We start from the raw sequence: 26,587 nt of genomic DNA, 5'->3' as shown, positions 1-26,587 counted from the left end.
CCCCTCACTGGCAAAGGTGTCGGGCGATTAATTTCCACAACTACAAAAAACTCCCCAATGATAATCCCGGGACATAACACAAAACAAATTCAAGGTTCCGTCACTTTGTATGAGCATATTTACACATTTCTTTATTCAAACTTTACATCTTTCAATACAGTGACAAGTATAAATTGAAACAGTGTTCTAAAAACAAAAAGATTGGAAAAGTCACAGTATTCTATCCTATTTACAGAGTCTACATAAATCGACCACTAAGTTGAATACTCACCAAAGAAGCATTACTCAGAGCTGGGTCCTCTTTCACAAAGACTAGTTATAATAACAAATGCACAAATTCTCTAACAAGTTTACTATCAACCAATCAAATTGAATGATTTCAGTATGCTTCAACCTGTTATTGAAAATGTTTTAATGTAACAAGTGTTTATGAAACGGGACTCAGATTATGCAAAACATGTACTTATCTTTTCTTCGTCAAAGTTTTTCCCAATTTGAAGTTGAACAGATTTTCTATGGTCCCAAGAGAGATATGACTTAGGCAGACTCACATGTAATATTAAGGCCTAACCCTGAAAAATAACTTGTCTGGATGTTTGCAACGGTAGCAAAGGATTTATCTGAAATTTCTTTAGGATTTCATTAAAAAGTACTGATGTTCTCTTCTAATATTGGGGGGGGGGGGGGTTTCAATCAATAATGGTTGTAATCTGTGGTGAACATTAAAGGAGAATGAAACTATTGGAGCAAGTTAGCTTTTGTGAAAGCAGAAAAATCAAAGAATAAGATCAACAAAAGTTTGAGTAAAATAGGACTAGCAATAGAAGACTTATGAGCATTTGAATGTCGAGATCACTAATGCTATGGAGATCCTCCCATTGGCAACGCAACCAAGATCTATGATATCACAGATGAACAACTCTCCCCTTTTGGACACTGAAAATATACCCCAAAACATCTCTTTTTGCTCATTCTAATCATATGACAAACTATTCATCAATGATATAATGTTGTGAAACCTATGTACTTGTCCTCTCATAAAGAGAACACCTCACCTTGTGATAGATTCTATAAAAGTGAGAATATAAGTGAAATAAGTACTAAAGCAATGAGGGAGTTGTACGTGTGTGACATCACAGATCTTGGTCGCATTGCCAATTGAAGGATCTACATGGCATTAGTGATCTCAATATTCAAATGCTCATAACTTTCTTATTATTCATTCAATCTTCCTCAAACTTTCAACAATATGTTTCTTAGATTTTTCTCTTTGATATGGATTCAGCTGGTTTCAAGGGTTTCATTCTCCTTTAACAAGATATTGAAGTAAAGAAGTAGATATTTTGATAAGTTGTAGCCAAAAATAAAATCTAGGTTGCCCAAAAGCAGGAATGTGAGGATAATTCCATTAGCTAAAGTGTACTCATACTAGAGTATGGGAGATAGGGGGGGGGGGGGGTGCAAGTAAGGTAACTGTGTAGCCCATCGTTCAAACATTATGGCAACTTGGTAGGAGTCCTAATATCTGGGCGGCCTAGGTGGCATGTGGGGTGGCGGTCCTCTGTGTTCCACCATACTGACATCCAAAAAAATAGCTGATGGCGATTCTAATGTCTTGGTTGTTGTGCGGAGCTTGTGAGGTACCTGTGTAGCCCATCATTTGGTCAATCATCATGGTAACTTGATGGTAAATCTAATATCTTGGCGGCCGAGGGGGCATGCGGGGCGGCGGTCCTCTGTGTGGTCCACCATGTGCAGGGCCTAAAAAATAGCTGTTTGTGTCCTAATAATCTTGGTGGCCTGGGGGCACTGTGAGGTGGCTGTGTGGCCAACCCTTAGGTCAATCATCATGGTAACTTGATGGTAAATCTAATATCTTGGCGGCCTAGGGGGCATGCGGGGCGGCGGTCCCCTGTGCGGTCCACCATGTGGAGGGCCTGCATGAAGAAGTAGAAACAGAAAACATCAAAATCATCAGCAGCAGCACATAACGACATTAATATGAAGCTTAGCCTAACTGATCTCAAGAGCACTGGTACTTCAGGATATTACCTATGACCCAAAAGGAACATGTATATGACTTCCAAGGAGTTATTTGCCTGCATATTGCAAAAAATTTTTTTTAGGTTCATAACATGGGATGAACAACAAATCTGAAATGTACACAGGAACTCATCCATGCACTGCTTTCCATGATGTCATCAAATAGCTGCTTATTCGGTTCTCTGTTTTACAGGAAGCAGTGAAGCCCGATTGAACATGGAGTCATGTGATAATCAAATGACTTAATTTGTTAGAGCAAAAGGTATACTTAAATTACGTTTTAACACCTAAAATGTTAATCAACATCTGCAAATTTTCACTTAAAAAATACGAGTGAGACACACATTTGGCTTGCCATACACAAAACAGTTGTCAATAGCTCTAAATACATCTTTATTAAACACCCCTAGGGGTCCATTGAAGAAAGAGTTGCGTTTCATTGCAGTAAAAAAATCAAGTGCAAGTCCCTAGCATGCACTTTTTGTTGGTTAAAAATAGAAATGTGTTTTTCTGCAACGATCCTTTTATCATTTATTAAAACTTCACATTACCAATGGAAGGTAATTCTCAACAAAAGAAAGAAAGAAAGAAAAATCTTTTGGCCTGTAGCCTCCCTATCTTACATGGTTTCTCTGACATTTTATCAGGATAATATCACTGAGGGATGGCCATTGCACTGCATGTGCCCTTGGTGGCCAGTGATGCATTGACTTGAATATGCAAATGAGCTTATTCTCCGTTACCAATCGTTTGTAATCTGCTTTTAACATATAGGCTCTGCCGATCTGAGGTCAGTTTCATAAACTTTTTATAATAACATACTTACGATGACAGTTAAAAGCTACTGAGATCATTCAATTTCATCGATTGATAGTATGTTTGTCATAGAAATCATGTTATTATTATTATAACAAGTCTTTATGAAACTTAACCCAGGAGGTGCTGACCACTGAGCGCATATGCAGTGTGCACCTTGTCTATCAGTGCTTATTATTGCACGGATGTAAGGTTGGGGATTGGAAAAAAGCCAAGTCAAAATTTTCAGGAACTACCAAACTTGTTAAAATGAATAATACCAGAAAGTGTTGCTCACCATTGAATGGAGGGCCCCTCGGAGGACCCCTGAAGGGAGGGGGTGGTCCCCTTGGACCCATGTATCTGTCTGGTCCTGTGAAGACATAACCAAAGTCAAATTGTTAAAAAGAGAAGCTACACATGTTAGATTGTATGCTTGTGTATTAAAAATACATATAAAAGATTTGGAGGATCAGAAAGTTTTATTTCCAATTCGTCCAATTGCCAACTCGTCTACTATCGTTTGGTCTACAATCAGTTTGTGACACTGTCCACATGGTCTAATTGCCAATTCATCCACTCACCATTTCATCTAATAACCAGTTGGTCGATAGCCATTTAGTCCATATACCATTTGGTCTAATTGGACTAAGTGTTCATTGTGCAAAATGAATGAAAATGAAGGGGATATTAGACCAACTGGTTATGAGACGAAATGGTCATCGACAAAATGGTGATTGGACAAAGTGATGATTGGACCAAATGGTTATTGGACTTAATGGTCGTTAGATGAAATGTTGATGGACGAAATGGCATTCGATAAATGAAAGTAGACCATGTGGTGATTGGACGATTTGGCAATTTACCATCTGAAATATACTGGGGTGTAAAGTAACTACAATCAAGTCTGCCTCAGCCAGCCTTTTATAAGTGAAATATTTGACTATTTGGAAGCAATTTTTCTGTTAGATCAGGACCCCATATCACAAAGCTGAAGTTGGTCCTGGGCTGAGTTCTATGATGGATTGCATTTCGTATTTTGCATGATCAATCGTAAGTATCGGTCCTACTATCAATACAAGGCTTTTATGTAACAAAGCCCAAGACCCCATTTCATAGATACTTACAATTATGGTAACTTTACCATTATTGTAACCACCATGGAAACCTTGATTGTGATTGGCTGCTAAGCCCTGCTTAGTGCTACCATGTTAATTACACAGACGGCAGTTAGTAAGTCTTGAAGGGGACCTTGGAACGATTATTCACTTCTTCTAAGTAGTATTTTGCCACAGTGATTTAAACAGATATTTTCAGATTTTTTACAAGAAGGAAGCATCTTCATGAATTACGATTGGTTGCATAAATGGTAATCCCTCATATTATAATGATGAAAAAATTAAAGGAGAATGAAACCCTTAAAACCAGCTGAATCCATATCGAAGAGAAAAATCAAAGAAAAATATTGTTGAAAGTTTGAGGAAGATTGAATAAATAATAAGAAAGTTATGAGCATTTGAATATTGAGATCACTAATGCCATGTAGATCCTCCCATTGGCAATGCGACCAAGATCTGTGATGTCACACACGTACAACTCCCTCATTACCCTAGTACTTATTTCACTTATATTCTCACTTTTATAGAGTCTATCACAAGGTGAGGTGTTCTCTTTATGAGAGGACAAGTACAGAGGTTTCACAACATTATATCATTGATGAATCGTTTGTCATATGATTAGAATGAGCAAAAAGAGATGTTTTGGGGTATATTTTCAATGTCCAAAAGGGGAGAGTTGTTCATCTGTGACATCATAGATCTTGGTCGCATTGCCAATAGGAGGATCTCCATAGCATTAGTGATCTCGATATTCAAATGCTCATCACTCTTCTATTGCTAGTCCTATTTTACTCAAACTTTTGTTGATCTTATTCTTTGATTTGTCTGCTTTCACAAAAGCTAACTTGCTCCAAGAGTTTCATTCTCCTTTAAGCTATTTCCTATTTCATGGAATACAATACAATTGATATAGTGAGTGGGTGATGTCATCAGTCCCCTCATTTGCATACCGACCAGAATGTGCATATAACTGTCTTGTGAAATTAGGCGAAAGTTAAAAATGTCATAACCTTTCCTATTTTACAGCAGACTTTGATGAAATTTTAAAGGGAAAGTTCACCCTGACGAAAATTTTGTTGTAGAAGTAGCAGAAAAAATAACAAAACATATTGGTAAAGGCTAGATGAAATTCCATTAAAGATTAAGAAAGTTATAAGAATATTAAATTTTGGATTTGTGACGTCATACACGAGCAGATGTCCCATATATTATGTAATATAACATCAATAAATTTAATTTTTTTAGTGGTTCACGATGTTTATTTTGTTTTCTTTTAAGGAACGGGTGTGACGTGATTTGTCTACTGATATACTGGACTTATAGTAAAAATAATTTTCAATTTTTTGAGATATTGACGTTTTGTTGAATTTTTACCATACGATAGGAAAGCTGCTCGCATATGACGTCACAAATCAAATAATTAAAATTCTAATAACATTTTAATTCTTTGATTGATTTTCTCAAAACTGCACCAATATTTTTCATTATTTTTTTGGTTATTTTTACAATAAACTTTTTGTCAGGGTGAACGTTCCCAGTTTGATTTGAACTACGTAGATGAGGGGGATACAAGATTAAATAATGATTGGACCAAATGGCTATTGGACCAGATTAATGGTAGACAAGATGTATGTATCATAGCCATATTGGGATTATTAACACTATTGGGAATCAGATCAACTGGCATTGGAACAGCTGACATTAGACCAACTAACATTGGACCAACCAACATTGGACCAACTGACGATGAATAAGTTACATACCTGGTGGTCCCATCCTGAACCTATCCGGCGGTCCATGGTGCGGCCCTCCCATCGGGGGTGGTCTCATGTGGGGAGGGGGTGGGAAAGGACCAGGGTGCATTCCTCTGGGTGGTGGTCCTCTCATATCAGGCGGGGGCACAGGCGGTGGAGGTAGCCCACCGCCCATCATATTGGGCGGAGGGGGTGGCATACCACCGGGCCCAGGCATGGGGTGCATACCTCCCGGTGGTGGAACCGGTGGAGGAGGCATGGGTGGGGGCGGCATACCGGGTGGAGGGATGGGTGGGGGCACGCCCGGTGGGGGCATACCCGGAGGGGGCATGCCGGGGGGTGGCATGCCTGGGGGCATGGGGAAAGGAGGAGGCATTGGAAGTGGGGTATTGGTTGGTGCATTGCTGGTTGCGGTTCCTCCTGAAATAAGAAAAGAATAAATGTTCATTATTTTAAACATAACAAAAGATTCACAACAGGACAGCTGCAAAAGAACAGATTGTTCTAACAAGCTCAATGGGACATCAAAGCAGGCCCTGAACCTCTTGGGGTAAAATGTTTAAAGGAAATTAAGAGATGATCGGCAATATTTGAGCCCTCTACGAACAGATATAATATCACTTCCCCCATTTGAATAAAGTACCTTGTCAAAGGTCAGAAGAGCTGTGTCTTTCCCGCAGGAATCCTTGGCCCTGTCACAATCAATCACAACTATGGACGGCCAGCAACATCAATATCTTTTATGCATGTTTGTTCAAAATATCTTCTAACTATGATTTATATTCATGCATTCATTGTTTTCTTGAAAATTCACTGTGCTTTTCTTTGTTTACAAAGGACATTATGCAAATTTCCTGTAGAAAAAATTATGACGCTGATGGATTTCCAAAGAGTTACAATTGATTGGCTCATCCGTAACTCTTTGTAAGATGGATGCCAGGAAAAAGTTTTTCATTACAAATCATCAAAGTCACCACAGAGCCCCGTCTTACAAAGAGTTACGATTGATCCGATCAAGCTCAAATATATGGACATCCATCAATGTCATAAATTTCTACACCGGAGATTTACACAATGTTCTTTGTGAACAAAGAGAAGCACACTGGACTGCCAAGAAAACAATGAATGTATAAATATACATCATATATAGAAGATATTTTGAATAAGCATGCATTTTAGATGTTGACGATGCTGGCTTATCATAGTTGTGGTTGATCAGATAGATTTGTAAGATGGGGCCCTGCTATGAAGATGCTATGTGTCTTGCAGCGATGCATTGCAGCTTTCCTGCAGTCCCCATTGTTATATCTGGGCCCCGTCTAACATAGAGTTGCGATTGATACAACCTCAACCTCAACTATGAACGGCGAGCAATGTCAACATCTCAAATTCAAATTTGTTCAAAATATTTTCTAGATATGATGTATATTCATACATTCCTTCTTCTTTTGAAGATTCAGTGGGATTCTCTTATGGAATGGTTGGATTTCCATACAGTTGAGACTGATTGGATCAATCGTAACTCTTTGTAAGAGGCCCTGGATTCCTGCCGAACATGGTGACACAGACTTTTGACAAGTTGCCTGGACAGCACTTACCTGCTGGTGGAGGGGGCGGGGCTTGTCCCAGGGACGGGACCGCATTGTTGGCCTGAGATGTGGGTGGAGCATCAGCAAACAATTGATGAGGCCTGTCTGCCTGTGACAAGGGGTTCTGGGCAGCAAGAAGACGTTCTGAGGAGAAAAAAATTATTCAATCAAATAAATAAAAAAATTCTGTGAGATATCCCTTATCACTCCTGAAAGACTGACCTATTGATTGAACACTAAAGCCTTATCATCGATTTGAACTTTAAAAATCTAAGGTTCCATTTCACGCTTATGTCAGTGAAATTTTGTAAAAAAGAACCCCTGAACAAATTAAGATGAAATCATTATTTAATGTTTCAAAAGAGTAAAGAGAGACTCGATACACACCATCCTAAGTTTATTTTATATTCTAAATCTGTTACAGTAAAAGGAAAAAGAAAGTAGTTGCAGCAAATAATCATTTCATAAGAAAATCTTTAAAATCAAGGTTGATTGCCACCATATTATTGATCTTGACCTAGTACATTGAAATAAACTTTTTACATCTTTGTGAAATCATAAAATTTTAGCTGTAAACTGATAATTCTGATGATCACTGACACAAAAATGTATATGTGGGACAGTGTATTAATATTGCTTGGAAAAATACCCCACATATTATGGAATTTTGTGCTTTATTTTTTTAAATCAGCAATTCCAGTTTTTCCCAGAGCCATTTGGCACATATTTATAATCTATACAAACACTTGGGTGTTCATTTTATTAGATTATATTCGAACTCACTTTAAGATTGTTACCATTTAAGTGGTATTCATCTTTACGAGTCCCAAGCAGAGGGGTTATTTTGTTTGTATTTTTTTCAGTCACAGATATCTTGAAAGCGTCTGGACAAAAAAAAAAATATATATATATATTCTTTGGTGTTTTCTATCCATATGAACAATATAGGATAAAATTTCATAGTTCAGGATTTTCAAACGAAATTTCTAAATGGTCACCAATATCTTTAAATGGAGCATAAATTAATATCTTATCAGATATTTCATAAGCATTGGAAAAATCCCCAAACCCTAAAAAACATTGATCGAAATGCCAAATGTCCCAATTTCATATTAATTTTACATTGGTGAAAACATGATAAATCTAGCGAGAAATGGTTGACTGTTTTTACTTTTGTGGGAGGTGTGAAATTAATCATCCTAGTACATGATTATGCACAATGAGTATTTATTTCAGCCACAAGACTATAAACAAGTGGAGCGCCTCTGGCAGTCTCACCTGCATCACGCGATTCAATACAGCAGCAGTGCTGACTTTGAAAACTACCATAAAATAATTATTCACGAAAAACACAATTCATACCTGTACAATACTACGTTCATTGTCAATAAATGACATTTGACCATGATCATGCCACCTAAGACTTGTCAGTGATACTTGATAACCCCTATATCCACATTTTATAAACTTTATCTACAGGTTTAAACTTTGAAAGTTATGACAACAATCTAATAATTACATCCAAATGGCCAAAGTTCAATAACCTTAAATGACCTTTGCAAACCTTGAAATAAATGGACGCTGAGCGCAAATTCGCGCTCATAAAGCCATCAATTGCGCCCATAAAGCCCCAAAATCATCAAAATTTTGACGACCGGGCGCAAATATTTACTAGGTAATTGCGCCTGCCGTGAGTGAGCAGTGAAGCCATATCATACATGTATAAATTTAAATATCTGAAAAGCCAAAATCAAGTTACTTTCAATTTACGAGAAGTACAGCTTCAAATTGCCAAGTGCGTCTTTTTTCTGTACCATAAAAAGTGAGCTACGTCCGTCTTTTTTTTTCTGTAATACATGTGCACACGTGCTTCCGGTAGCGGTTTTTCCATACTTCACCATGTGCAATTTCTAATGCACACATTTCCAGTTGGGATATCACAATTCTGCGATACAGTAATTCGAATTGCACAGGAGATAAATCCCTGTTCACAGCACATACGATGTGCGAGTCTTTTATCCTCACCGACGCCGACTTTGCTTTTCAAAACGGAGCCTTCATGATCCAAAATCACTTAGCTTATAGTTGTGAATTATAGCTTTTTAATTTCTTTCTTGGAGAGGGGGTAAATATCAGACAATAAATCATCAAACAAGGCTCCATCTAAAAAAAAAAAATAGGACGCCGTGCACTTGAGTGTGGTGTTAGCTAGCCAGTTTGAGCTCATGTTCTCTGCCAGAGCTCTGGGTGAGAATTCTATCAGTAATGGCCTAAGTGATGGTGATTTTCCATTTCAGATAAAGTTTAGATTTCATGTTAATTTTTGAAAACTGTCAAAAAAAACTTTATGATTTCTTCATTGTGATGAATATTTAAGTTATTAATGAATACTTTTTTCACCGAATTTAGACTCTCCCAGAATGAAAGGCATTTTCAGTGGAGATCTGCGTTTTCAAATAACTTGTGAAAAACTTAAGGTACATAAACCTACAATACATGAACATAGCCTGTGGCTATGTGCTGGAATTTGAATAGACTGAGTTAGATATTGATTTCATTTCTTCATTTCATAATTTATATGCAATCCAAGTGCACCTCACAGTCACAATCACACACGAACACTCATCCACACCCGTCATTCTAACCATGAAAAAAAACCTTAAAAATTATTTATTTTTTTCTAAATTTATCATTGGATCTGAATTCTCTCTTTTTTTATATACTTATTTTATTTTTTTTTTTGGGGGGGGTTCATTGTTCGTGGTTCATTGTTCGTGGTTCATTAAAGATGAAAAATAAATAAGCACATGTGTGTGTGGTTGTAAAGGGGATGTGGAGTGAGGGTGTCAAAACACACTTAAACATTTAAATCTGATTTCTTAAATGTTTGAATAAGCCTAATACTTAGCATGCTATTCATGTACTAATTAAAAAAATTGCAGGAGCTGGGCTTACTATAAACAAATTTGTGGTGTGGTTCATCGTTATATATATATTTGTTTAATTGCCCCCGGTTCCTGTAAAATGCCCGTGAGCCGGGGGCAATTTTTTTTGAAAAATTGCCCCTGGTCTGCAGCTGCTTATTTCAAGGCTTGGACCTTTGCCTTTGGTCATGTGACCTGAAACTCGCATGAGATGTTCAGTGATACTTGATTAATCTTATGTCCAAGTTTTATTAACTAGACCAATACACTTACAGAGTTATGATGGTAATTCAACAATTACCACCAACTTGGCCAAAGTTCATCGACCTTAAATGACCTTTGACCTTGGTCATGTGACCTAAAACTCGCACAGGAAGTTCAGTGATACTTGTTTACTCTTATCTAAGTTTCATGAATCAGAACCATAAAAATTCAAAGTTATGATGGTAATTCAACTAATTCCCCAACTTGGCCAAAGTTCATTGACCCTAAATGACCTTTGACCTTGGTAATGTGACTTGAAACTCTGGCAGGATGTTCAGTAATACTTGATTAATCTTATGTCTAAGTTTCATGAACTAGGTCCACATATTTTCAAAGTTATGATGACATTTCAAAAACTTAACCTTAGGTTAAGAGTTTGATGTTGACTCCCCCAACATGGTCAAAGTTCATTGACCCTAAATGACTTTTGACCTTGGTCATGTGACCTGGAACTCAGGCAGGATGTTCAGTAATACTTGATTAACCTTATGGCCAAGTTTCATGAACTAGGTCCATAAAATTTGTAAGTTATGCTGTCATTTCAAAAACTTAACCTTCGGTTAAGATTTTGTGTTGACGTCGCCGTCGGAAAAGCGGCGCCTACAGTCTCACTCTGCTATGCAGGTGAGACAAAAAATTGATTTTAACAAGGAGCTTCCAAGCTCCTTAATTTAAAATATGACCGATATATTTTTCCCATAGAAGCATGAGATATCTTGAATGTACAGGTCAAACCATTATCAATTTTGTTAGAAAATTATTAATTAACCCATTAGTTCCATACCTGCTGCCGAGCCGTGCCTCTCTCCTCTCGAGTCTTTCTTGAAAGCAAACGAGATGGTGATCGCCCTGTTACACAGATACTGTCCATTCATAGCCTCGATGGCTGCGTCCGCTGCCTCAAAGCTGGCGAAGTTGATGAAAGCGTATCCCTTGGAGTTCCCGGACTCCACGTCCCTCATTATCTATGAGAGAGAAAGAGGAAACTTAGTATTGTTCTTATTTTTTTGTTTGTTTAAATATAATACTTTGATTAGTTTGTTTTTTGTGGGGAGAGAAAAGGTGAGCATTCAATAGTGGTCCATATAATAATGAAACACGATGTGAATCATCAACATTATGAAAGGTAGGCCCTTTGGAAGAATTAGATTTTCACAAAATATTCTGCAACTATTATCCTCATCCCTTATCCAAGTTTGAATAGGGAAAAATTGTTTGGGGTAACCCGATCAACCTTGCAACCTTGGTAAAACCTGCAGAGTGCAGACTAATATTTTTCAAAAATTCCAATTTGAACCCCCCCCAAAAAAAAAAGAGAAGAAAAATGTGCCAACAAGGCCCAAAAAATCCCTAATTTTCATACCATTTTTTTTTTTACAATTACACATTCTAAAGCGATAAAAAAAATTATAAATTGGCAAATGACAGTAGAACATCCTCCATATTCTGAACAGAAGACACTTGTGCCTAAAAAACCCTCAATCTCCATTAAAAAAAAATTTAGGAACTCTTTTTTATACCCGAAAAAAAAGAGAAAATACTTCAAGCATTAATAAGAAATACCAACCGACCCCAACCTTTTTCCCTTTGACGCAGCAAACCATTTTTTATGGCATTATATGAATGTAAATCAAGCTTTACCTTTGGTGTTTGTAAGATGACGCCAAAGGCACTGAATGTATCATACAGGAGCTTCTCATCAATCTCAGGATCTAGGTTACCGATGAAGATATTCGCTCCAACATCCAGGTTCTTCTGATGGGCCGATGCCTAATGAGATTTACATGGATCTATTAGCCACACAATATCATTGAGTGCGAGATACACAGCTTTCATGAAGTCAAAATTAATCCTGTTTTGATCTTCAAATTGTTAACAATCATTTATTTTCTACTCATTTTCATACTTAAAATAATGATGAAAGAAACGTTATTTTGAATAGTTGCCAATTTGCATTTTCAAACACTGATTTGTTATTACTTTTATTGTGTTGCCGATTTGGAGTGTAATGATTAGCTGGTAAATGGCTTTTATTCAGGACAGACTGTACCTTATACTGCAACGGAAATGATCTCATTTATTTTTAGGACATTTGTTCTTTCTTACCACATTCCATGTATCATTGCTAGCAAGCCATGGCGTGTGTTCCTTCAGCAAGAAATTTATCCACACTGTGCATGCTGCACTCAACCCAGGTGAGGTAAATGGATATACCGGCAAGAAGTTTTCCTCAAAAAGCTGTGTGCACCAGAATTGGTAGACTAGCTTAGCCGGGGTAATATAGGAGCGCCTTGAGCACCTAGCAAGGTGGATACGTGCGCTATACAAATCCTATATTATTTAAATATTATTCTAAGAGAAACGGCAAAATTGTGTCCTACAGGAGAAATTGTACTACCCATAGTTATGATAGCTTTGTGTGAAGAGCATATATTAATATTACCATGGAATAATTTTGCTTTACAAATTTCAATAGCATTTTTTGGTCATTAAAGAGAAAAGCTCTCAACTAGTAATGCACAGTCCTATGTAAAAATATGCTATACAAATGACTTCATGTGCAGCAATCTTTAAAAAATGTGGAGCAAACTGCGATGCGACACCAGGAAAATTATTCCCTGTATTACCATGGCAAAGCATTACCCTTCAAGACCAATGTGTGTGCAAAGTCTTGGCTGTGAGCTGAGGACATATTCTAAGTCAGTGGTGATCTTGGTCTCACCCCTATTTTGTCTACTGCCAATTTGGTTGCAGCCTGGATGATCTCATCTAGGCCTAGACTCATCAAATTTTATGTACGATCAATTCCTCTGATGACCTCCCGGTGGGTGTTTCACAAGTTACAAGAGAATTTATGAATGAGTGATGATCCATTATTGTGTTAAATGATATACACTAGAATTGCATCTATAGGTGTTGATATAATTCCTAAGAAAATATCACCGGTCGATCGTAAGGTAGCTGGTAACTTACAAACAGTTCTATGATATACCCATCTTGTCTAACTGCCACTTTGTCCTTTTTACCATTACGTCTAAATTCCTATTTAGGCTAATATAGGGGACAATTCAATTTTCTCTTTACATACAGCATCCAACATGGTATCAACTTACCTTATTCACTCTGACCGGTTTACCATAGAGCTTTATCATGTTCAGCACCTTGATGGCATAATCGGCATCCTCCTCCCCCATGAATTCCACAAAGCCATAACCCTGATGCGACTGGGTTACTCTGTCCTTTGGCATGTGGGTGTTTACTGAATGAAAAAGAAAATTTGGAGATGAGGTTGCTACTTAATACTAAGAACTACAAGTACATGTTTGCTGATTTCTTGAAAAAAAAATCAATTGGAAATCCTTTGGCTTTACACAGCTTCTCTTGTCATAGTTTCCATTCAATTTTCAATTTCCTATGGCTATTAGTGGATGTATTCTATAAATACTCATACTTCTCATTTACAGTATATAAGGGATGCGATTATTGTTCTTCTATTTGACATAGCTTACTCCTAACAAGCCATCAATAAGAATTCTAACTTTGTGTTTTCACAATGAAGACACCTTCATTTCTTCAAATTACAGCCCTCATTTCATTCCTTATAACAAGACTGAGACTTACCGACAGGACCGGCCTGTAGGAAGAGTTCCCATAGTAATGCCTCTGTCACCTTCTCATCCAAGCCTCCGACATAGACGGTAGCATCTGGATCATCAAAAAAATGACAAGCAAACATCATTTGTCATTTTCTTCTATAGTAATAACAACGCGCCTCAGAATAGAATAGTTCTAGATAGATGGCGCTATATAAATGCCTATTATTATTATTATTCAACTCAAATGTAACACGATGATGAATTGAATTGAATTGAATTGAATTTATTAGAACTTCACTGGCAATTGCCAGTATTTTGTTCATAACAAGGGCCCGAATTCACAAAGGTGGACTAAAGTTATACCCGGGGTATAAAACGCGTCATTTGACGTCATTTTAATCCATGGACTAAAGTTAGCACCTAGGGGCTAACTTTTGCGATTCACAAAGGTCGACTAAAGTTATACCGGGGTATAAAACGCGTCATTTGACGTCACGACTTAGTCAGCTCTTTGGGGTGGACTAAATCGGTGGGTTAAAGTTAGTCCACTGTTTTAACCAATCAGAGAGCAGCATTTCGATTGCGGAAAAGTTTGCTGCAAGAAAAAAGTTTTTTGGACAGAGACGAGATTCGGTGTGATCGGCTTATCTAAAGCTTCATATTTCACGACTTCGACCGAGATTGTAAGTAAATTACATAATTGTTGGAGCTTAAATCATGACGGAGCCTTCAGTTCCATCTGTAACTATTATTGATAGCTTTAACTTTCCAAAAGGTATACTCGAAAACTTGAAATGGTATCTGAATCATTGTTATCGTCGCGTCTCTAAGCTGCTCAGTCCCAGCCATGTACTTTTGTGTGCGTTCATATCTATGAGCATTGCAGTGCGAGACGCAATTAGCATACACTACACAGGCCAGGTAGGCGTGATTGAAAGGTCGATACTATTTGCTAGTTATGTCAGGCAGTGAGTGATTTTCGATTTCGTGTGATTTTCATGGATTTTTTGTTGTCTACGATACCCCTGCCACTCCTCCTGGCCCTGCCAACACAGCTACTGTGCATCTAATTTTGTCTGAGACTGAAGCAAGGCCAAGGCAAGTCCAGGAGAGCAGCAATACAAATAAGTTTTTTTTTAACACTACAATACAGAGCCGGTCTAACTTAGACATTCTACTCTGGGCTGGCTTTGTCTTGGCTTGGATAGATGGTCAAGCTATGAAGCTTACCTGGTAGCCATGTTAGAGTTAGTCCTACAACATCGTTGGAGTAAAAAAAATATTTTAATAAGGGTCAACTCTAACTTAAGCCTAAGGCTAAGCCCTGATTAAATTATTTTTTGAAAAAATATTTAAGAAAGATTGGGTTCCACTCACCGCTGTTTACTCCAACAGCTATAAATGAGCTGATTTTACTTTTACTAAAACTAAGTTTTACTGACCTTCGGCATTGCATTTGCGATCACTTATAGATTTACGGTGTCGTCAAAACATTAAAAAATAATGGAAATCCTAGGCCTAATTGATTATTTGAGTAGATCTAACTGAGGTCTAACTTTGAAAATTCTCTCTTTAGGGGGTTATTATAAACTCTACCCCACCCTCTTTGTTTCAAGTATTTTTTTTTCACAAGGAGTCCCAATGTTATATTCACATGAGACCACAGACAAGTGCATTTGATCTTCAGTCCTCTACATTTGTAGTAGACCGATAAATAGGTTTATTTCTGTCAGGGATATGCTCCCCTGAGATTTCATGTGGCTCCGCAGCATCCCGTCCCACCAAAAAAAAATCAGAAAATGTTGAACGACTCCTCTGAAACAGCGGATTTTATCAATCTACATTTGTAGCTGCTTTATTATTTTTTTCTTTGATATACCTTGACATTGCAGTATGATTGATGAATAAATATTTTTTTCATTATTTTTTTTCTTCCATATCAGCAACAGACCATACATACTCGGCAGATTGTGCTCAATCAAGACAAAGCAAACATGGCTCCAATTTTGAACTGCTGTGCCGTCTTGCAAGAGAGTGAGGTATGCCTTATCAATTCATATTTTAAAAAAATTAAATGTCATTAAAATGGCCTTTTTTAATAAAATATTATTTCTGGGATTTGAATTCATCATGTAATTGTAAATGTATCATGTGACATGTATGTTACTTTTTCATTCTTGTCATAGTAATTGACAAAAAAGAAGAGGGGGGGGGACCTTGCTTGTGTGTTATTAACATATATATTTGTCTACTGGTCACTAGGCTTGTTGATCTCCAATTAATCCTGACATTTTGTTGAATATTTATTTAAAAGAGAGAAAGAAAGCATTGTCAGTTTGATGAATGCCGGGGGGGGGGGGGGGGTAGAAAAAAAGGTTTAATGAGACTTTGATGAAGATTCATGAAAATATGTTATTCGAAAGTCACTCGCAAGCAATAACCTCTATTTGTGTAAACAAAGTTCCATAAAATTAGTGCCTTGCCTTCATTATTAAAGCCAATTGAAAGTGATTCAGTAAATCAGTTTTCATAGAAGCATCTCTATGACGTGCGTGGTTTGATCAATGATGATGATCAGCAACAATTGGCAGGGTTTTTTTCTTCACTTTTACAAGTAGGTAAATAGAAAAGCTACTCATGTCAATTAGAATTTTTATCCTTTCTTTTTTTTAAGGATTTCTGTATAATCTTTCACATTCTGTTCCTCATTTTAAACACTTTTGAATTAAATGAAATTCAAAGATAAATTGCCCATTCATGGTGACTCTTAAACACAATCTTTTAACTTCCATGCAGATTCAGCAACACATAGAAAGACCACAGCATGGATTAAGAGACAGGAAGAATCCATTTGAATACTACGAGGATGAACCTCTCAGAGTGGGGTACCAACAGAGAGAACCACACATTGCCTGTCATGTTACAGGTTTTGACAGGACTTTGTTTTATGTCATTGGTGAGTTTTCATGTGCGAACTGTAAAGCAGAGGGTAATTGGGGGGGGGGTCAAATTATGTTCTATGAAAGTGATTTTCCAGGCCAAAAATGATGAGATTTTGATAAAGAACAATTCGACTAGCAAAAACCATCAATATTGGATGGAGAATTATGAATTGATTCAGTTTTAAAGTTTTACATAACTTGGGGGAAACAGTTCTGTGTATCTCATATGCAATATTCATATCCCCACTTGTTCTCTAGTGATCTGAAATCATAATCATTATTTTTTTTCCTCCAGGAATGTAAAAATGGGGTTGACTGCTGATTATATATTTAAGATAGTTATTGCGAGTTCAGAATAATGTAAGGATCAAGGATTGGAAGTATCTAGTCATGAAAATTAAGTTTTATGTTTTGCTTAGCATGCAGATTTTCCATTGAGTAATTGTCGCCAGAGCAAATATCATGGAACCCTTGTACATTCATGTGTGGAAAATGTGTGGATGTGACATCATCAGGCTATTTCTTGCATATTCATGAAAACATGCACATGTTTCACAGAAATAATTAATGCAAAACCTAATATTCATTATTAATCATCCAAATTGTATGATTTTTGTTTCTGCTTTCAGCCAGGAGTACTAGTAACCCCTTACAGGGGAGGGGGAGTGTTGGGGGTATTTCACAGAAAGGTTTTTGTCGGAATGAAACATGTAACCCTTTGGGTTGGAAATAGGTGGGGATTTTATTTTTCTCTCATTTTTTACAATGTAGCAACATTTTTTAATACAAATATGTCATATTCAAGTGGGAAATTATCATGAAGGATGATTTATAACCACCCAAAAAGAAATATTGGTATGTCATTTCAGCTTAACAGAGATATTCTCCATTTTGCATGGATTGTTATTGCAGTAGAGTTTTTTTTTAATGAATCGAAGAAAAATCTCTTTAAGCAGTTCCAGTGCATCATAAACATCAGGTCATAACAGAAGCACAATGTTTGCAAACGTAAATGGTTAAGTATCAATTGGCTTTCATATCAATAAACCAATTACATAACATCACTTATCATTCAATAATTAAAGGTACCTTTTAGAAGATGCAAGCAGACGAAGCAACTATAAGTCATCCGTGTGCAGAATCATCAAAGATTTTTCTGAGGCAATAGCAAGGAGTAACAGTCAATGAAGTTTCCGATGACGATAAATTCAAACCACCCAGCGACAATTTGATGATTGCTACAGGTTTCCAAGAGTCATAGGTGCTATTGATTGGGGCCAATCCAGGCCATGTCTGCATCAGGAGTCCTGATGGGGAACAAGCCCTGTACTTAGCAGGAAGAACAGGTCTTCTGTAAATGTATAGGTTGGTATACTCACTCAGTTTTTAATGTGATATTCTCTGTATTCAACACCTACTAGAGGTATGTGATAATGAAGAAAAAATATATTGGCCCCTACTACATACTGTCTTTTATCAAGTTTCAATCTTGTTGTTGGTCAAATTTTCTTGTAATTTTATACTCTTAATATGTGAAATAAGACAATTTTAAAGATTTCACTGAAGAAAAAAATATAGATAATCTGCTAACTTTCCTATTGCAGGAGAAATGAAAAATAGAAGAAAAAAAATGCATTTTGCTTATTCAGGTAAAGGAGGTATTAATTTCTTGATCAATGAAGATATATTTGCAGAAAGAATACCGAAGAGCAAATTTTCTAATATTCATTTTGTTTTGATCCTTATTGCAGGTATCCGTTGCTCCCCTCTTTGATGAATTCCTGCCTGCATTCTGTTGTCAATAGAAAAGGACGGTGTGCTACGGGTATAAGCATTCCATTGGATTATCTGTGCATGAAGGTGGACACTTGTGATAAAAAATGGTAGCTTGGTTGTAGTGGCGTACCTAGGATTTTCCACAGGGAGGGCAAAACCGTTCGGCCGAAAAATTTTACAAGTAAAAAAAAAAAGGTCTTCAATCACAAATAAAGGATTTCGTACCAGAAAAAAAATTGACAAGCAAAAAAAAAGGTGTTCAAGCTCGTCAGGGGGGCAGGTATACGTCCTTTGCATGGGTTGTGGCTCGTCAGGGGGGGGGGGGGCAGAGTGCCCCCCCTCCTTAGGTACGCTAGTGCTTGGTTGATAGGATGTATTCATGCATTCCGATTTATCATTAGTGATCAAATGACCATCTTGCTTTTTAAAAACCCAAGTTCACAACATTTTTCTTGTTTGATAAAAGGTTTGAGACATGAATTCCAGGATATAAATGACACATATGATGGGCTAATGTATAAGCAGGGACATGAGAGGTATAAGCAACATTTTTTTCATGCTTAATTAAGTTTGGCATGAGATGGACTTGGTCTTTCTTATGATTCAAGTCTATTTTATACCAATTTTGTTTTAATCAACAATCAATGTTTTAAGTCTCATGATTTCAATTTCAAAACCTCTTTGTTAATTAAATATTCATTTTTCCTTAGCATTTGCATCTTCTTAATTTATCAAATTTAAATTATAAGATATCATTTTTGCTGAATATCCCTTTTTTCACCTATTTTCATAGGCCCTAAGATACATTTCTGTAGTAAGCACTATAAATACATTGCAAGCTATTATCATTTGTTTGATATTACTATTTTATAGAATCATCTTTTAATTTCTTTCAGAAAGATATTTGACAAATTACTTGTGATATCCATGCTTTAGCTGTAGAGTTTAAAATCTTCATTAAACTTTATTTAATCCGTTGTTTATCTATTTTCATTCAGAGTTTCTGAAAACGTAAACATATCATTTGTATCATTATGTAAAGAATTTCAATCTACCTTAAAAAGTAATGCACTAAATAAACTGCTCTGTCTACTACACATGTACATATAAGTTTTGATTTTAAAGGTCAAGTCCTCCCCAGAAAAAAATTCGATTTGAATTAATAGAAAAAAAATCAACCGAGCATAATGCTGAGAATTTCATCAAAATCCGCGTCGGTTGTAAAATAGGAACGTTATGAAATTTTCAAGTTTGGCTTATTTTTCACAACACAGTTATATGCACAGATCAGTGACATGCAAATGAGACAGTCAATGATGTCCACATGTTCGGGGGGGGGGGGGGGGACTAATCTTGGTTTCACTTGACAATGAAGAGAAAATTTGAATATTTCATCTCATAGAATTAAAAGAAATAGTTTGCATGCCGACTGGGATGTACATATAAGTTTGTAGTCAAGCAAAACTTTAAAAATGTCATAACTTAATATCTTTACATCAGATTTTGATGAAATTTTAAGTGTTACGCTCGTTGTGTTTTTCTCTTTTTATTCAAATCAACTTTGTGGGGGTGGACTTGTCCTTTTATATCGTTTTCAAGTAATTGTGTCAGGAGAAAACAAAAATGAAATTCTTTTATCAATTCTGTCCATATGCTGCATGGTTCATCGTTCTTGCAGGAGGCAACAAATAAATTTATATAAGAAAGTCTTATTTTATTTACTTTCAGATAAAAATTGTGCTAAGGAGAGATTAAGGTTATATGTAAGACAGGGGTGGTGGTAATGGTATGTTGGTTAAGGTTGTGTATGAAGAAAGTCAAGTGATTGCTTGCTTGTGCAGGAGGATATACTTCAAGAAACTTGTTGTAAGGCATAATGCAAAATTATTTATAATAGAACTTAATTGAGAGAAAAGTATTTGGCACGTTAAGATGCACAATAATGTACATGTGATTGAAGCAAATGAGAAATGAAAGGAGTAAAGGTAGCTACATGTGTCACTGAGAGAATTGCCTGTGGTGTTATATTTATAAGCATAAATCTTTGTTTAAAAGTTATTTTATTTTAGGAAATTTAGTCCCTTCAGTTTGAAAGTATAGAGGGCGGACCATGGACCACTGACCATGGAAAAAAGTCCCCCCCCCCCCAAAAAAAAAAAAAAAAAAAAAAAAAAAAATATTACCAAGAAAAGAAAGAAAGGTGAAACACATTATTTTCTTAATATTATGTCAAATCTATCACAAAATTTGATATTTGATATTAAAATTTTTAATATTTTTCCTTGCTCGCAAGTTTTTATCTTACCTGATATGCCATATTTAGCCCACTGATATTTCCCCAATTTCAAATATATTATTATGATTGGGTGGAATACCCTTTACACTTATCCAGGATTGATAAGTCTTTATTTTTCTGATAAGGAAATTGTGTTTCCTTTAAGGAAAAAAATACTGCAAGCATGGTGAATAGCTTGACCCCCCCCCCCCCCTCCAAAGCAAACTGGAGTATATAGGTTAAGGTTGGGAATAATGCGATTGCAAGAGTGACCAGTGAGTGTGGAGGAGCTACTAATGAGTATCTCAGCTCCTTTTAGAGATGTTGGTAGAACTGACGTATAGAATAGGGAGGGGGGGGGCTTGGGGTTCTTGCCCCCCCCCAAAAAAAAAAAAAAAAAAAAATTCACGACCAAGAAAAAGATAAAAGAAATGAGGGTGAAATAGAATATTTTTTGATATTATGTGAAAATCTAACACAAACTAGGATTTTAATGTCAATTTAAAAAAAATTTTGCTCGCTTAATATTTTTTTTAAAATCAATTTATCGAGATACACCATATAAAAAGACAAGAATAAATAAGTGAATTGAAAATACTACTTCGAATGGGAAAGTCAATTCTGAGGGAAAGGAAAAGAGGCACGCTTGTGGACGCGAGATCAGATCAAGGTCATGTCGCTTCACCCCACGCGACGCTGGCCCCACCATTTACCAAGTACATAACCCAAACAAAGATTCAATTCCATATTTCCATTTTCTATCAAAGCTAGCTCCGGGCAAAGTTCCACCGGACTTCGATAAGGTAGGTAGGATTATACAATCAGATACAAACAAATGTGCACTTGATCTAGATGTAATTGGCGTGTAACGTTAGATTTATTTTTCCGTAGATCTAAGTAACTTCCTCAGGCCTAAAACGCAGTTACGGCACGCTATTATAGGCCTAGATCCACGTCTAACTGCACTGTAAATACGATGGCGATCGATCTGGACTTCATATTAGACCAAAAAGGAAAAAAAACAAAAAAACTTTGGTCTCTGTCATTGTTCCGCTGGACTCCGTTGCCTCCACTAACCAATTGAGAAATAAGAAATTGAAAAAAAATGTGTAAAACCCCCCGAAAAAGCCGGCTGCTGCAGCTGTCTAAAAAAGGTTAAAACTTCTTCACGTTGCAGTGCACCTACCGCACGGTACCGTACATTGACGGAGTTTGAACTTCTCGATACGGTACGATGCTGCAGGCGCAGTCGAGCTAGCTCGCATGCAGGCAGCGCTAACGTTAGTCCGAACCTAAGTTGGTAAATATTAACAAATAAGTAATGACAATGTTCGTTGTCAACACCTCATTGCTAAGAAATTCAAGTTCATGCTGCTGATACATGATTTTGGGGTTGAGTTCTGCTTCCTAACTCATGTGATGCAGTGGCGACATTTCATATGGCCCTAGCAGACGAAACTCTCAAATACGGCACTGAGCATGCTCAGTACTGCTTTATTACACTGAGCATGCTCAGTGCAGTGTTATAATAGTATGCTAGCTTCAGTCCATGATTTAATCCATGGACTAAAGTTATCACCGGGGTATAACTCAGCCGTGGGTTAAATTTAGCACCGGGTGCTAAAGTTAGTCCATGGATTAGTTAGTCCACCGTTTGTGAATAGCGCGGTGGACTAACTTTATACCCCGGTATTAGTTAACCCCCGACTAAATTTAACCCCGGTATAACTTTAGTCGACCTTTGTGAATTCGGGCCATTAAGTACAAAATGATACAAGACAAATATACAATGCAAGGAATATAAGCAAATAAACAAAAACAAAATAGTATTTCGTCAAAAAGAAAAAAAAGAAAGAAAAAAAGAAAAGAAAAAAACTTGTAAATTATATACAAATATACACAATAAACATAGAAATCATTCGGATAGATATTTTGACAATGAATATAGAGACTGATATCCAAGAAAAGATAAAGATAAAGATAAAAAAGCAATGTCGCTATGAACGCTTGGCTGCCACAAGCCAGTTATCCCTGTGGTAACTTTTCTGATGTCATATTCTTCTTTTTCTTCCTTCTTCTTTCTTATTCTTCATCCTTCTCCTATTTCTTCTCTCCTATTTGATTTTCTTCTTCTTCTTCATCTTCTCCTTATTTCTCTTTCTCTCTTCTCTCTCCTTCTCTCTGACTTACTTTCACCACTGTCTTGTACAAATGTTGTATCATGCATACTATCTCTTCTACATTTATTGTGTTTGAAATTTAATGATGAATATTTGTCGCATATACTAGGATTGGAAGGGGGTGTTATAGCAGCATACAGACCTTTTATCATCATCCGCATGCATTAAGAATTTTAGGGGTATTAAAATAATTGCAGACAGTTATTAATAATTTATCGTGATTGTTCATGTATTATACATGAATAATCACGATAAATTATTAATAACTGTCTGCAATTACTATGTATAGTATTTCAATATTATTATGATATATTGCACTTTTCATCTTTGTGTACATACTTATTGTTAAAGCCATCGGAAACCAAAATTCTTTGTATTCTCCACTGGAAACCAAATTTCTTTGTATTCTTACATTGACCAATGAAAGAATCTTGAATCTTCAGTTAGAAATTTTATTTTCTTCAAGGGAAAGAACAAGTAATCATAGAGAGGGATGGGCATGTAAGCCATACAGAGAAAACCATTTCTGCCGGATGATTGATTGTACTGTACCATCAGAGCTGCCAAGTTGTATTTTGCATTTTCAGTATTCTTATCCCCCAAAATCAGTATTTTGACCAAAAAATCAGTATTTTGACCGTGTGAGATAAATATTTTGTATTTTCCCCCCAAAAAGTGTATTTCATAATAAAATGCTTGGCGCACTCGCCCATCACGGCGCTCAAGCTGCATGCAAGCTAAAATGTGCACTGCTCTTGCAGATGAAAAAAAAAAAAATTGAAACTTGTGTATATCTCACCCTGGTTTTTACAAAATGATTGAAAAAAAAACAAGTTACCTGAAATTACATTGATCTAATAACCATATTTGTGTACGTTTTATGAAATAGAGACATATAGAGATGATTTTTCTCAATAAATTTCGATTTTGTAAAAAAAAAAAAAAAAATATTGTTTAAATTTTTTTTTCAATACAAAAAACTTATTTTTTAAAGAAAAAACGTACTGCCGTATTTTGGTTGCAAAAACGTACTAAATACGGAAAAATCGTACTACTTGGCAGCTCTGTACCATCAACCATTTAAATGTTCATGAGACATGACCATTCCAAATGTGATTTTCAAACTCTCCTACAAAAACACTTTGAAAATATCCTTCACTGCTCCTCATAACATGTATCCAAGCTTAATTTTCGAGACCAGCTGCATAGCCGTTTGAAGATTATTGAATGCAAGAAGGGAATTCCCTTCTTGGATCTTGTGTACAGAGTTCGCTAGGCATAGTCCCATATGTAGGTACATGTATGTGGCAATCTCCCCAAAAGTGTCTGTGATTCCTGTTCCATTTTTTTGCAGCCGGGCGGCGTGAGCTTGGGTGAACCACCCAAAATACTCTTTCGCTGAGCCCAATTTCTAATGATATCACCATATCTTAGGGTGTCAGCGAAAATATAGAGATCAGATGTCTGAAAAGTTGACCCCAAAAATCCAAGGGAAAGAGCAACGGATGCAAGTGTTTACGGAAGTTGAAATTGAGGCTAATTTTGACGTCATCAAAGTCATCATTTTTACCCTGAAGGTAAGTAAAATGTATTTTTTAAATATGCTTAAGTTGTCGATTGATTCATGATTAAAATTATGTGAAATTATTATTCAATTATTTTGATTCACAAGAGGTTTACTACTCTTCGCAATTTTGCATGTCTTGTATGTGCTTACCTGGTGATGACATGAATTTGAGTGTGTGGTGCTAATATCTCGTAATTTTGATGCGTGATTTCACCCATGTTGCATTGTTTTTCTTTGCCCAGAATTTTTGATGGCTTTTCAAATATTCCAAGAGGTCAAAATATGTATTCTCTTCATAAATACTGATCACATATTTGCGATGAATTTGGATTGCAAAAATTGTACTTTACGTGATCGAAATAGACTTTTTAGTCAGTCTTTGACACGTGATCTGAATACTGCTTCCTGATACGCGATTTGTGTGCTGTCGCCAAGCGAAGGACAATGAAATCAAGATGGCGACGTAAACGTAAGCATGGTGGTGATTTTTCCCTGTCTTTTCATTATTTTTTCTCTCGTTTTTGAATGAATACTTGTTTAAAAATGAAATCAATATCGGAGAAATTTTGGAAATGAAGTTGTATCCCATGTACATGATTTAGGGTTAGATGATAGATCTTTTAGAACTAGAAATCTTGGGGGCGAAAGTTTGAGGGTTTTTGGCAGTGCGTGTACGGTGTAGATGAATGGGATTGAATCCCTGGTTTCGTTGAGAGCAAGCATACGTTAGTAAATGATTGTTACTCTCTAGAAGCCTCCTGGCTAGTGCCACCAATATAACTTGGTGCTAGCCATAATGGCCGAGCTGAGGGCAAGATACACCCACTCACACTAGTACGAGGTTAGTATTATATACTAACCTCGTACACCGTACCGCGTTTGACCCTGGATTTCTAAGTAGTCGCAAACATCGCTTCATTGCAGAAGTAATATTTGCCGAAACTCCTTCTCGCTACTCATCAGGGCTCTTTCAGGTAAGTAGCAATACAATCATATTTTTTATATTGTAATTGAAAATCGAAATCGTACAAAAAAGAGCAAATACGCTTACCTCGGCCTGGAAAGTGACTTCGCGTGTCTCTTCTACGGAAATACAAGGAAGCCTGTTGGTGGCGCTATTAAATTTCACAACCTTGATTCAGCTCCTCGGTAATTTTATAACCGTGTCTAAATTCTTTGAATGCGCAATTCTTATGATTACTTGACTCATTATGGGCACCAATAAATGGAATACCTTCATAAACATGATTCAAGATTATTATTGGCGATGATAACACTTTTTAGCAAATAATTTAAAACGATGACTAATAAAAAAAAATAGAAAAAATCTACGTACCTGGACTTCGCGTAATGCTTTGCGTCGATTTGCGTGTAAAATAGTTTAGGTGCCTAGTCTTTCCCTTGTCAGTAGAGGCGCACGGCCAATATTGGAGACTGTCTCCAATGTGGGAGATTATCTCCAATATCAGAGACTTTTGTAAAGAATTTGGGTATCCAATTTCAGAGACAATCTCCAGTTTTGGACACTCTAGGCGACACCCCAATACTTACCCGTGTTAATAAACTGGGACTCCACTCACGCACATTTGGGCCGCCCTAGCTTGGAACTAAGCATCAATATCAATTTAAAATATATATCTACAAGTTATGTATAACCTATTTACTACTTTGATAATGTTTAATCGGTACTCACCAGTTCTTTTGATGTATTTTCTCAAGAATTCCCACGGATTTGTCCCAAATCTTGCGACAAACCACGTCGCG

The 26,587-nt window shown here is 36.6% G+C and overlaps 1 protein-coding gene and 1 long non-coding RNA gene across 2 annotated transcripts; one reads left to right on the top strand and one right to left on the bottom strand.

The window, feature by feature from the left end:
- Window positions 1–104: 104 nt before the first annotated feature.
- Window positions 105–14,223, bottom strand: LOC129275857 (splicing factor 3B subunit 4-like). Its single transcript, XM_064109758.1, has 8 exons — window positions 14,109–14,223; window positions 13,601–13,746; window positions 12,129–12,257; window positions 11,272–11,452; window positions 7,309–7,443; window positions 5,720–6,130; window positions 3,137–3,211; window positions 105–1,937 (listed from the first exon to the last, which is right to left on the bottom strand). Exons 1-8 carry the CDS (start codon window positions 14,221–14,223, stop codon window positions 1,870–1,872), a joined length of 1,260 nt encoding a protein of 419 aa, XP_063965828.1. The 3' UTR covers window positions 105–1,869.
- A 195-nt stretch (window positions 14,224–14,418) lies between these two features.
- Window positions 14,419–18,149, top strand: LOC129275684 (uncharacterized). The gene is made up of 4 exons (XR_010295653.1): window positions 14,419–14,766; window positions 16,027–16,122; window positions 16,880–17,039; window positions 18,111–18,149. It is a non-coding gene; the product is annotated as an uncharacterized LOC129275684 (long non-coding RNA).
- Window positions 18,150–26,587: the final 8,438 nt, after the last annotated feature.

Source organism: Lytechinus pictus, chromosome 14 (genome assembly GCF_037042905.1).
Source record: "Lytechinus pictus isolate F3 Inbred chromosome 14, Lp3.0, whole genome shotgun sequence".
Lineage (NCBI taxonomy): Eukaryota > Metazoa > Echinodermata > Echinoidea > Temnopleuroida > Toxopneustidae > Lytechinus > Lytechinus pictus.
This window is presented reverse-complemented; position numbering and strand designations above follow the sequence as displayed.